Raw genomic sequence first — 13,345 nt, forward strand, 5'->3', positions numbered from 1 at the left:
TTTATTTGTTTTGAGAGAGAAAGAGCAGGGAAGGGGCAGAGATAGAGGGAGAGAGAATCCCAAGAAGGCTCCACACTCCTGCTCTGCGCTGAGCCCCACTTGGGGCTCGATCCCACAAACTGTGAGATCATGACCTAAGCGGAAATCAAGAGTCGGACTGAGCCACTGACTGACTCAGGTGGCTCCCTGAGCGACTGAGCCACCCAGGCACCCCAAGGATCTTAAATAACATCTAGCCAAACACTTCAATTCAGCAAAATCTAATAAAGTTAAAAGTGTGCATAACCCATAATTTCCCTCCTGATTACAAACCCTAGAGAAATCTTTTCTGAACTGAGGACCACGAACTACTGGTAGGAATTGACATCAAGTTAGTGGATCCTGATCAGCAATTGTTTTTTAAGATTTTATTACTGAGATCTCTTACAGGAGATCTCAGTTAATTAAAAAAGAAAAAGTTTGGAGTCATGGCTCTAGAGAAACTCTCACTGTTGCCTAAAGGAGAATGCCCACTGCAGCAATGTTTGTCATAAAATAAGACATAAATAAATAGTAAATGATCCAAGTATTCTTCAACATGACCATGAAAAATGAACGGTAGTATAATCATACAATGGAATATTACATCACCATAAAATGAATGGATTCGTGCTACATGTAAAAACATGAATACATCTCAATAAAGATGTTAAGCGTAAAAACAACCTTCAAAATGATCCATTCACTGTAATGCCATTAATATAAAGTTTAAAAGTAGGCAAACAATATGTTCTTTCTAGATGTACACAGTATATAACATATAAAAATAGGCATGGGATTCATAAAAGCAAAGTCCGCAAAGTGGTGACCTCTCAGAAGGGAAGGAGAGAGATGCCACGGGAAGGGATATACCAGGCTCTTCAACTGTGTATAAGATGTTTGTTTCTGAATCTGGGAGGAAGTTCTCTTATTCTCAACTGTTCTGAATATTTCATATATTTTTTGAATAATTCATCTTTTAAACAACTTTTCCTAAAAAAAGGGGGGGGAGGGAAGTGAAATTTAACAGACTTGTTTAAATTCTGTCTCTGCCACTTACTGTTAAAGGAACTTAGCAAGTTCCTTAATTTCTCCAAGCCTCTGTGCCTGTAAGACAACATCATAATAATAAACATCCTGTTTCACAGCCAAATTAAGTGAAATAATATGGACATAAGTGCTTTAGAAAGCGCAAAGTGCTATAGAAGTATAAGCTATAATTGTACTAGAAGGTTCCACAAATTCCAGTTATAAGAAACTCTTAGTGTTCTTTTGTTACATAAGAACCTTGCTCCTTTCCTTCAGAGCATTTACTTTTGCTTGCAATTACACATGCATTAACACTAACTTTGGGCTTATCATTGTATTCCCCAGAGCCCAGGACAGTCCCAGGCACATGCTAAATGCTCAACACACCTTTGTTAGCGTAATCTGAACGATGGTTACCTGTAGGAAGTAAGAATGGGAAACAAGGTGAGAAGAAAGAACTTTTCTGTTTTCTGTTTCTAAACTGTTTGAACCTTTACCATGAACCTATATGAGTCCAATAGCGACAAATTAGTCCGTTTTAAATGAAAATAATACGGACCAAATCGGCATGTTTTAATTTCATCGCCTCTCGGGGGAAGGTGAGGTTTCAATCCGGGAGATTACGTGAAAACGGATGCATGAACTAAAAGGAGCAAACTGTTGTGGGGCGCTGGGCTCTCCCGACACCCTTGCGAAGGGAAGGCGGCGTGCCCAACGGTTTGAGAACCGCCCAGAGGTACCGTTAGGAGGCGCTCGCGAAACTGCTCCAGGAATTCCCGCCCTCCCCGTTACATGCCCCAGTAACCCCGGCGCGCCGGCGACCGAGAGTAACCTCGCGGTCGGGTGACGGACCCCCCCGCCCCGACTCTCGCCTGCTCCCAGCTCAGCCAATGGGAAGGCAGCGCACGAGCCGGCCGGACACTCGCCCTCACCGACTCCTCCCCCAAGCAGTTAGAACCGAGTTGTACAATCACCTCGCCGCCGGCTTTAGACTTTTCCAATCGCAACTCAAGTTCCCGATCCCAAGCCCCGCCCCTCGGCCTGCCCCGCGTTCATTCTCGGCGGGAGTCACCTTTGCTTTACAAACGTTCAGACCCGCCCTCTGCTTACCTTGCTGCGTTAGGCCCCGCCCCCTGCCCGGACGGACCAATAGCCAAGGGAGCCTGGAGCCACTGGGCGGGCCTGCAACCAATGCGCACGCCGTGGGCGGGCTCCGGGCCGGAATTGGGGGTGAAGCTACAGCCTTGTGCCCACATTCGGGGCGCGCGGAGCTGGGGGGTCCCTGGGGGACGCCCGGAGCTAAGATGGCGTCTGTAGCTGAGGGGGACGTGGGGACGGTGGCGGAGCTGGCGAGGGTGCTGCGGTGGGGTTTCGAGGAGCTGAGCCTTAACAAGTTGGCGACGTCCCTGGGCGCGTCGGAACAGGCGCTGCGGCTCATCATCTCCATCTTTATGGGTAAGGACCCTCCTGCCTCGCTCCGCCCCCTCGCGGAGTCCCCAGGGAATAGGGACGTGACACCCCCCCCCCCCTCCACTTTCCGGAGCCACCCAGGAGGGCTTTGTGAGGTCCGGATGTGAATCCTCAATCATGCCAACCAGCTGTCGAGAGGAAGACAAGTCTTTTCGAGTCTGGGGGTGCCGTGCCCTCTGAACCTCTTCACCTTTCTCTTCGACCCCTGCTCTACCCTTCTGGCCCCTCATTTGAAGCCACCACCGTCTCCTCATGCCATGATCTAATCTACCCCGTGTCCCCACGACCTATCCTTATTTGTCTCTCTTGAGTTCTACTCTCTGTCCATGTGTACTGCTGTCTGTTATTAATATCAACTCTCACACATGCGCGCTTCTTGTGGTAGGCAAAGGCCCCCTAACTTAGGTATTAGCTTTGTGGGCCCTTAAGCCCCATATCTATACTTCCATATTCGGAGCCTTTTTCTGCATTGCCAGCTTCCATTATACTTCTCTTTTCTGTCTTGTTTCTAATATTTTCTTCTTATACCATATTGCTTCTCCCCCACCCTTAACCACTCACCTGCCATTTACCCTGGAATATTATTTTAATACTGGGTTTGGGAAACAGGACTGACAACCCCCTTAAAAACTATGCTACTCCAAGCGTTTATGACCTATATGGTTCAAAGGATGTGATGTGTCTGACTTTATGTCACAACAAGCTATATTATAACTGGTTTATAGGCTTTTTTTACTGCATCTTTCTTCCATGGTTTTTAATACATGGAAACAGCATGGCACAATGATTAAAAAAAAAAAAAAAGTGTGGACTTGAAAGGCAAGCAAGTCAGACCCAGCCCTGCTGCTCCTTGCAAACTGTGGGGCCCTGGGCAAGTCACTTAACTTCTCTGGGCCTCGATTTTCTTACCTAGATTTTCTTACCTATGAAATGAGAATAAGGTGTACCTAATAGGACTGTTGTAAAGCCCTGTAATAGTTCAGAGGTCAAGATCTGATGCATAAATCTTGAGTAGTTGGAAGGTTTTGTGAAGGTTATGGGACTTTAGCTGGTATAGTAGGGGTGGGGAAGAACTAAGCAAACAGCTCTGGGACAAGAGCAGATTAGAGATCAGAATGGTAAGAAGTTTGAGATAAAAGTTGAGCAGATGTGCCTTAAATGCCAGAAAGAAGTTTGTAACGTATCCAGTCAGCACAGACGTGAACATATAATATTACCTAAGGGTGTTAACTAGATCTAGATAATGTGAGAGGCATCAATTTACGTTTAAACAGCCTTGGCAACTAATGTAATTGTTACTTGCCTTTTGTATATAAAACCAAGGTGATCTTCCAACTAAAGGTCACCTTTTCCCTCCCTTGTGGAATTGTTAAATTTTAGAGGTGAAAAGGACCTCCCGTGTCTCTTAGGTCTAACCCAGAGTTGTCAGCATTCCAATCTAGAGTTCTTTGCACCACACCAGCTTTGAACTTCTACTCCTTCAGCCTTGTCTCTGACCCAGTTATTTGTTGGGGTTGTAATTGGCAATTAGGAATGTTTACATTCATTAGTTTGGAAGCTCACTGTTGATTTCTCAACTATAAATTGAGAACGTAACACAGGTAGCAACAAATTATTAGGGGGCAACCTGTTAAATGGAGCTACGGCTGGAATTAGGACTTGGACTTGGTCCCTTTTTTGCTGACATAATTGAATACTGCCTGTGTGCTCCTGGTGGGCCACTGCTCTGTACTGTCCTGGGGCATACAACTGACTGGGACATTGTTTTTTCTCCATGTCCTTCTCTCCTCATTACCATGCGTTATCAAGTGATAAACACTTGGTGAATACGTCTGCCAAACTCCTGAGGCCCCTTGCCAGTCTACCATTTCCCAGCTCCTCCCTTCCTATCTCACATGTCCTGTTGCCTTCAGTAACTCTGGGTTTCTCATGTTTAGATTGACTTGGGGCCTCATGTTGCTTCCTATCAGCCATAGCTCTTCCACATGGATATATAGGATTGTGTTTTCTAGGTATGGATTAAATATATACATGCAAACACAAGTTGATGAGCTTGACACATGCCTGGAAGAAAGAGTGCATTCTGGTTGTAAATGTTTTCCTTACAAAGGTATTCTCATGTCTGTGTATTGTAACCTAGAAACACGAGTAGCCTTTCAGTAATGGAGTTCCTGGTTCCGGAACTCCGCTGTCTGGGGGAACTGGGATACTGAAGGAAATCCTTGTTAGAGGTACCAAGAAGGCCTGTAGTCCAAAATGATTTCTGACTCCCTTTCTACTACTTCAAGATTAATTTAGGTTAAAAGCACTTAAATGCAGATACCCCAAGGGAAGAGTCAGGTATATCAAGCATTCACGTTTTAAAGTGTGAATAACTTTTAATTGGATAGTCTCATTGCTCTTTCTTAACATCTTATTTTTTCCTGCTTAGGTTCTGTGTACTGATCTCGGGGTGGGCCATAGATCATTAAAGCAGTAGCTTTCAAACCTTTGTGGCTCAGACCCATGGTGAGAAATATGTTTCATATCCTGACCCAGTACACATGTGCACTTATATATGTATTTGAAGCACGTTTCAGAAAACGTTACTTATCCTTACATATGCGGTGTGTTTTTCTATTTTGTTTTTTAGTAGTGTTTATGACCCACTAAATTGATTTCATGACCTACTAATGGGTTACAAGTAGGTTGAAAAATCTTGAGTTAGAAGCTGTAATTTTTAATATTCAGTACTTCAGGGAAAGGATAAGCTTATGAGGATTAATGCATTGGAGTATCCTGAACAGCCAGAAGACTCCATTAAAGGGATGTGTCTATCTATGTTTGTCCTTTGTGTGATTGCAAGGAATTTGGTGGAAGATGAATTTTGCTATGGTGTTGGCAAATACTGCCAGAAAACATCTCCCCTTCAACAGCTGGGGTCTCATCACTCCTTAGATACTTAATAACATGAATTGTTCCAAATAAATTCTACAAAATATGCCTACTGTGAGTTAAACCCCATGCTTGAGCCTGCAAGGACAAGGGCATTGGTGCAGTATGAGTGATAGAGCCAGGCACTCAAAAGTATGGCTTACGGTTAGTGGGTAGGGAATGGGCTTGAGATAAGTACTCTAATAACCACAATAAAAGGCAGAAGTCTAAGTGCCATGAGACCATTACAAAGGTTATGAGATTGAAAGATTGGCCCTTTAATGAACTTTGAAAGCTGAATAAGGTTCCAGCAGACAGAGATGGTAAGACACAAGGAGTAGAGTGAGCAAAGGTATTGAGGTAGGAATGCATGGTGACACAGTAAAGGAACAGGAAGTAGTCCACTTGGACTCAAGCAGGAGTTAAATAGAGAAGTGGTGGAAATAAGACTGGAAAGTTAGGTCGTAGAGCCTTGAAAGCCAAGGTAAGGGGGACAGGTAAGGGGAAAGCCAAGAGTAGGGAATCCCTGGAGGTATTTGAAAGGGATATAATGTGACCAGAGCTGTATTAGGAAGATAATACAGCATAGGGTGATTTCAAGTAGACACAGACAAGAAGTTGGGAAACCAATGAGAAAGAACAATGATCTAGATGGTTATATTGGCTTGGAGGCAAGGTGGTTGCACCAAGAGGGGAACATAGGGTTCTCATGTGAGATATTTTAGGAACACAGAATCTTTTCTTTTTCTTTTAATTTTTATTTTAGAGAGAGAGAGAAAGCAGGAGCAGAGGAGAGAGGCAGAGAGAGAATCTTAAGCAGGCTCCACACTCAGCGCAGAGCTCCATCCCATGACCCCGGGATCATGACCTGAGCCTAAATCGAGTCAGACACTCAGCTGACTAAGCCATCCAGGCACCCCCTGGAACACAGAATCTTTTAAAAGGTAGATTCTGAAAAAATAAGTAAATAAATAAAAGGTAGATTCTGTATGCACGTTCATCTACACAGCTGCTCATGTCAAAAATCTAAGAATCAGCCCTGCCACTTTAACTCTGTCCCCACATCCCAGTCCCCAAGTCCTATCAATACCACCTCCATATTATGTCTCAAATACATCTACTTTTCTCCATCACCACAGCTGCTGACTGTCACCAGAACTACATGAGTAGCCTCCTGACTGGTCTCTAATTCTGTCCTTATCCCTCCCAAAGCAAAGAGGTCTTGATGCTGTGCCTTTCCTGCTCAGAACTCTTCGCAGGCTTCCATACGTGGCTAGTAAGCCCCTGCCTGCTGTTCCAGCCTCATCTCAAGCAAGTTCACAACTATTTTTTTATAACTTTTTTTTTTTTTTTTTTGAGAGAGAGGGGTTGGGGGGCAGACTGAGAGGGTCCACGCTGAGCATGGAACCCGACACAGGGCCCACAACCTAAGACCCTGACCCTGACCTGAGCTGAAACCAAGAGTCAGACACTCAACCACCTGAGCCATCCACATGCCCCTCACGACTTTTCAGCCTCAAGGCATTAAGCCCTTTCCTACCTTGGAGCCTATGTAGCTGCTAATGCAGGTGCCTAGAATTTTCTTCATTCATTCACCTAACAGACGTCTTTCATCTTTCAGGTCTCAGTTCAGATTGTCACTTTTTCTGAGAGTTCTTTCCTGACTCTCATTTTTTTTCCCCAATATATGAAATTTATTGTCAAATTGGTTTCCATACAACACCCAGTGCTCATCCCAAAAGGTGCCCTCCTCAGTGCTCATCACCCACTTTCCCCTCCCTCTCACCCCCCATCAACCCTCAGTTTGTTCTCAGTTTTTTTTTTTTTTTAATTTTTTTTTTCAACGTTTTTATTTATTTTTGGGACAGAGAGAGACAGAGCATGAACGGGGGAGGGGCAGAGAGAGAGGGAGACACAGAATCGGAAAACAGGCTCCAGGCTCCGAGCCATCAGCCCAGAGCCCGACGCGGGGCTCGAACTCACGGACCGCGAGATCGTGACCTGGCTGAAGTCGGACGCTTAACCGACTGCGCCACCCAGACGCCCCTGTTCTCAGTTTTTAGGAGTCTCTTATGCTTTGGCTCTCTCCCACTCTAACCTCTTTTTTTTTTTTTTTTCCTTCCCCTCCCCCATGGGTTTCTGTTAAGTTTCTCAGGATCCACATAAGAGTGAAAACATATGGTATCTGTCTTTCTCTGTATGGCTTATTTCACTTAGCATAACACTCTCCAGTTCCATCCATGTTGCTACAAAGGGCCATATTTCATTCTTTCTCATTGCCATGTAGTACTCCATTGTGTATATAAACCACAATTTCTTTATCCATTCATCAGTTGATGGACATTTAGGCTCTTTCCATAATTTGGCTATTGTTGAGAGTGCTGCTATAAACATTGGGGTACAAGTGCCCCTATGCATCAGCACTCCTGTATCCCTTGGGTAAATTCCTAGCAGTGCTACTGCTGGGTCATAGGGTAGGTCTATTTTTAATTTTTTGAGGAACCTCCACACTGTTTTCCAGAGTGGCTGCACCAATTTGCATTCCCACCAACAGTGCAAGAGGGTTCCCGTTTCTCCACATCCTCTCCAGCATCTATAGTCTCCTGATTTGTTCATTTTGGCCACTCTGACTGGTATGAGGTGATATCTGAGTGTGGTTTTGATTTGTATTTCCCTGATAAGGAGCGACGTTGAGCATCTTTTCATGTGCCTGTTGGCCATCCGGATGTCTTCTTTAGAGAAGTGTCTATTCATGTTTTCTGCCCATTTCTTCACTGGGTTATTTGTTTTTCGGGTGTGGAGTTTGGTGAGCTCTTTATAGATTTTGGATACTAGCCCTTTGTCCGATATGTCATTTGCAAATATCTTTTCCCATTCTGTTGGTTGCCTTTTACCTGACTCTCATTTTATATGATGTCCCCTGCTGTGCTCTCTCATATTGACTAAAACTTCCTCCCAAGTGTATATTCCAATTTGTAATTATATATTTGCAGAGAAGAGCAGAAACCATGTAAGTTTTGTTCACGACAGTATTCCCGGAGCTTAAGCACCTGGCTTATGGAAAAGGCCCAAGAAATATTTCATACATTCACACATGAATACATGAATGAATGACTTGGCAACTGATTAAATGGAGGATAAAGAAGTCGTTCGTAAAAAACTCAGTCCAGATGGGGCACCTGGGTGGCTCAGTCAGTTAAGCAATCTGACTTCTGCTCAGGTCATGATCTCACAGTTCGTGGGGTTGGAGCCCCGCGTCAGGCTCTCTACTGTGAGGGTGGAGCCTGCTTCAGATCCTTTGTCTCCTGTCTCTGCCTGCCCTGCACACACTCTCTCTCTCAAAAACAAACATTTAAAGAAAAAAAAACAACAACAACAATGCAGTCTAGGGCACCTGGCTGGCTTAGTTGGTAGAGCATGTGACTCTCGATCTCAGGGTTGTAAGTTTGAGCCCCAGACTGCGTGTAGAGATTACTTAAGAAAATAAAATTTGGGGGCGCCTAGGTGGTTCAGTCGGTTAGGCATCTGATTTTGGCTCGGGTCATGATCTCACAGTTCGTGAGTTTGAGCCACATTGGGCTCTGTGCTGACAGCTCAGAGCCTGGAGCCTGCTTTGGACTCTGTGTGTGTCTCTCTCTCTGCCCTTACCCCACTCATGGCCTCCCTCCCTCTCTCCTTCTCTCTCTCTCTCTCTCTGTCTAAAAAATAAATAAACATTAAAACAAATTGTGTTTAATAATAAGTAAAAAATTAAATAATAAATAAAATCTTTAAAAAAAAAAAAACAGTCTTTCTGCCTGGGTGGCTGGAAAGATAACAGTATCTCACAAATGCGGAGAAGTCGAAAGGAGTGTCAGATACTGTTCAGTGCCAGCAGTGGTCTAGTTTTGGATTTGCTTTAGGCTCCAAGGGCAACTCCAGGTGTCTTAAGGGTTGTGAAACCCAATCTTAAGTTCAGGAGAGAAGTGGGACTAAATATAGTTTTAGGAGTCAATATTGGTATTATAATTGAATCAGGGAGGGAATGAAATGCCGTGGAAAAGCTTACACAAGAGAGAAGAGAACCCAATTGTTGTTGACTGAGTATGTTAACCTTGCCACCCCGTGTCAATAATAACAATTGCTGGCATTTATTAAGGATTTGGTACGTACCAGACATTGTCTGAAGTGCTGAACAATACCCCACCTACACCTGCCAATTACTCATGAGATAATTGTAGTGCTGTGATCATTGCCCTTGTGGAAACTGAGGCCTTCAAAGGTTAAGTAACTTGCCTAAGCTCATACCTGTTTCTACCCAACTCTAAAGTCCCTGTCTTTACCACCCTGGGATTGCAAACTGTGGGGGTGGAAAAGATCAATGCTGTGGGTATCCTTTTAGTTTATGTGCTTAAACCAATATGTAATCAGCATATGAAATACCTCGCAGGGTCTAAAGCTGGAGCTGGCCAAATGGCAGATGGCCACCTGCTTAAGTATGAGTATTCTCTAGTCTTGGCCATGACTGTGGCTTGGCTATTAGACTGATCAGAAGTTGCACTTAAAGAGTAGGGATTCCTTCCTCAGAGGTTCAGGTTAGCATCACTAAGGTTAACAGTCTTTAAAATCAAAGTAGGTCCTACAATTCAGTTCCCTTTGTTTTTTGGGGTTTTTTTTGTTTTTTGTTTTTTGTTTTTTGTTTTTAATTCAGTTCCCTTTGGACCAAAGTCAGGTCTGGTCGTTCAGAACTAAATCTATTATTCAGTGCAAAAAGCCTTCTTCAGGTAGCACTGAAATTACAATGTGAAGAGACCAAGGCCAAGCCAGATGGAAATTAAACAGCATTAACTACACAGATGGGACTTTTGACCATAATACAAAGCAGGGTCCAGAAATTCTACTACTGAAAAATAAGAGGGTTGTCTTAGGTGACTTTCAAGCCTTCTTCCAATTCTAGAAGTGTAGATATATTCTACATTTTTAGACTTTATCTTTATTCTGATTCATAGCCACAGATTTTATCATAATCTAACTCTTCCTCTTTGGAGATTTCTTTTTTTTTTTTTTTTTTTTTTTTTTTTTTAAATTTTTTTTTTTTCAACGTTTATTTATTTTTGGGACAGAGAGAGACAGAGCGTGAACGGGGGAGGGGCAGAGAGAGAGGGAGACACAGAATCTGAAACAGGCTCCAGGCTCTGAGCCATCGGCCCAGAGCCCGACGCGGGGCTCGAACTCACGGACCGCGAGATCGTGACCTGGCTGAAGTCGGACGCCCAACCGACTGCGCCACCCAGGCGCCCCTGGAGATTTCTTTTAAATATATTTTTCCAATTCCTTTTTATCTGCACTCCAATATCTTACATTGCACAAAACTTTTCTTGAGTGCCAGTATTACTTTTTTTTTTTAAGTTTATATATTTTGAGAGAGAGAGAGAGAGAGAATGCATATGCATGTATGCGCTAGCTGGGGAGGGGCAGAGAGAGAGGGAGAGGCAGAATCCCAAGTAGGTTCTGCACTGTTAGTGTGGAGCCCCATGCGGGGCTCAAACACAAGAAACATGAAATCATGACCTGAGCCGAGATCATTTGATCTGCACTGATGGAACAGAGCCTGCTTGGGATACTGTCTCTCTCTCTCTCTCTCTTTCACTCTCTCCCTCTATCCCTTCCCTGCTAGTGAGCACGTACTCTCTCTCTCTCTCCCTCTCTGTCAAAATAAATAATCTTTAAAAAAATATTTGCGGGCACCTGGGTGTCTCATTTGGTTAAGCATCCGACTTTCGCTCAGGTCATGATCTCACAGTTCGCAGGTTCAAGCCCTGTGTCAGGCTCTTCGCTGACAGCTCACAGCCTGGAGCCTGCTTCAGATTCTGTGTTTCCCTCTTTCTCTGCCCTTCCCCCACTTGTGCGCTTGATCTCTCTCTCTCTCTCTCTCTTTCTCAAAAATAAATAAACATTAAAAAAAAAGAAATACAAAACTCAAGAAAAAGAATGACTCCATAAAAAAATATTTGCAAATCTTTTTTTTTTTTTTTTTTTTAAAGAATCACGGGGTGCCTGGGTGGCTAGGTCAGTTAAGTGTCCAACTTGGGCTCATGTCATGATCTCACAGTCCATGAGTTCGCGTCCCGTGTCTGGCTCTGTGCTGACAGCTCAGAGCCCCGAGACTGCTTTGGATTCTGTGTCTCCCTCTCTCTCTGCCCCTCCCCCTCTCACACTCTGTCTCTCACTCTCAAAAATAAACAAACATTAAACAAAAAATTAAAGAATCATTTATTTGCAGAGGCATGTGTAAATTTGGGCCCATGAGATTATATGCACAAGCTAATTTAACAAAAATAATTATATACCCACTGACATTATTAAATCCGTCTGGGGAGCCATCAGAACTCACCAGATGTGTTCAGTGCAGCAGCCTTTTAAAAATGGGATTGGTTTTCAAAAAAGAAATGGCATTTCAGCTGAACCTTAAAGGTTATGGAAGATTCTAGTAAGGGAGAGATGAGAGAGGAAGCTTTCCAGCTGCAAAGAATAATGAACATCTATGTGGAGACCAGGAAAAGTGAGAAAAACCTGAGGAACAGTAAGTGGGCTGGTTTGATTGGAACAATAGAGAATCCGTAAAGGAATAGTAGAGAAGAACCTGATAGACCTCTCAGGTAGGTAAGGGGTGAAATGGTGGAGTTAAGGTAGTAGGAGGTGTATTGTCTTTAAACACCTGCAGGCCTAAGTACAAATTCTGCATTAAATATGTACCAGCTGTGTTACAATAGACTAATTATTAAATTTCAACCACCCATTTCCTCATGTTCCCGAAGGCCCAAGGCCGATATTACCAAAGAATTGAGGTTAAGGATTAAGCAGTTTGTCTGATATTTAAATTGGATTTAATTCCTAACAAGCAACAATATTTCAAAACAGAATGTGAAATTTACATGAATTTTTAAAATAGCGTAGTCATCAAAGAAATGTTTTATTTCTAGAGAACTGCTTAGGCATACCCTTTGTGTGGACACATTCATTCTTCTCTGCTCTGGAAAAGTTTGGGAAGCTCATTAGGGTGTGAGGACTGAATGAGATAAAATGTATAAACAATGGGGGCACCTGGATGGCTCAGTCGGTTTAAGTGTCCAACTCTTGATTTCGGCTCAGGTTATGACCTCACGGTTCCTGAGATCCAGCCCCACCTTGGGCTCTGCACTGATAGCACGGAGCCTGCTTGGGATTGTCTCTCCCTCTCTCTCTGCCCCTCCCCTGCTCATGCGTGCACTCTCTCGAAATAAACTTAAATATATATATATATATATATGTAAGCATCTGACCAAGCCTAACCCAAGGTAGTTTTAAATAATTGCTCTCTTCCTTCCCTCAACAAATATTCATCTCCTTCCTTTCCAAGTAGACTCTATGGTCTTGGGACCAGAGTCATGAGCACCTCCTAGCATCTCCTGGCTTGCATCCTAGGAACTTGTTAGAAATGCAAATTCTTTTTTTCTTTTTTTTTTTTAATGTTTATTTATTTTTGAGAGAGAGGAGACAGAGCACAAATGGGGGAGGGGCAGAAAGAGAGGGAGACAGAATCCGAAGCAGGCTCCAGGCTCCAAGCTGTCAGCACAGAGCCCGACGAGGGGCTTGAACTCACAAACTGTGAGATCCTGACCTGAGCCGAAGTCAGACACTCAACCAACTGGGCCACCCAGGCGCCCCTAGAAATGCACATTCTTAGGTCTGCCCCAGACCTACTAAAGACGGGGCCTGATGATCTGTGTTTTAACATGTCCTCTGGGTTATAGTAACTACCCTGAGGTTTGAGGATCACTGGTTTATTTCTTCTGGTAGCTGTTTTGTAATACTTGGTGTCCCCATAGTATCTTCAGCTTTTTGAAATGGTGTCGTATCCCGTGATCTTTGTAATAAACAAATTTCTCAGATTCTT

At 43.6% G+C, this 13,345-nt stretch overlaps 1 protein-coding gene across 1 annotated transcript in view; it reads left to right on the top strand.

Moving 5' to 3' along the window:
- The first annotated feature begins 2,252 nt into the window (after nt 1–2,252).
- The window catches only part of LPCAT3 (lysophosphatidylcholine acyltransferase 3), a 40,142-nt gene continuing 29,049 nt past the window's right edge, over nt 2,253–13,345 (top strand). Inside the window, exon 1 of the mRNA XM_025930593.2 lies at nt 2,253–2,502. Within this exon, the coding sequence (XP_025786378.1) occupies nt 2,352–2,502 (151 nt within the window). The 5' untranslated portion in view covers nt 2,253–2,351. The remainder of the gene's footprint in view (nt 2,503–13,345) is intronic.

This window comes from Puma concolor, chromosome B4 (assembly GCF_028749965.1).
Source record: "Puma concolor isolate L17-30 chromosome B4, mPumCon1.1.hap2, whole genome shotgun sequence".
Classification (NCBI taxonomy): Eukaryota; Metazoa; Chordata; class Mammalia; order Carnivora; family Felidae; genus Puma; species Puma concolor.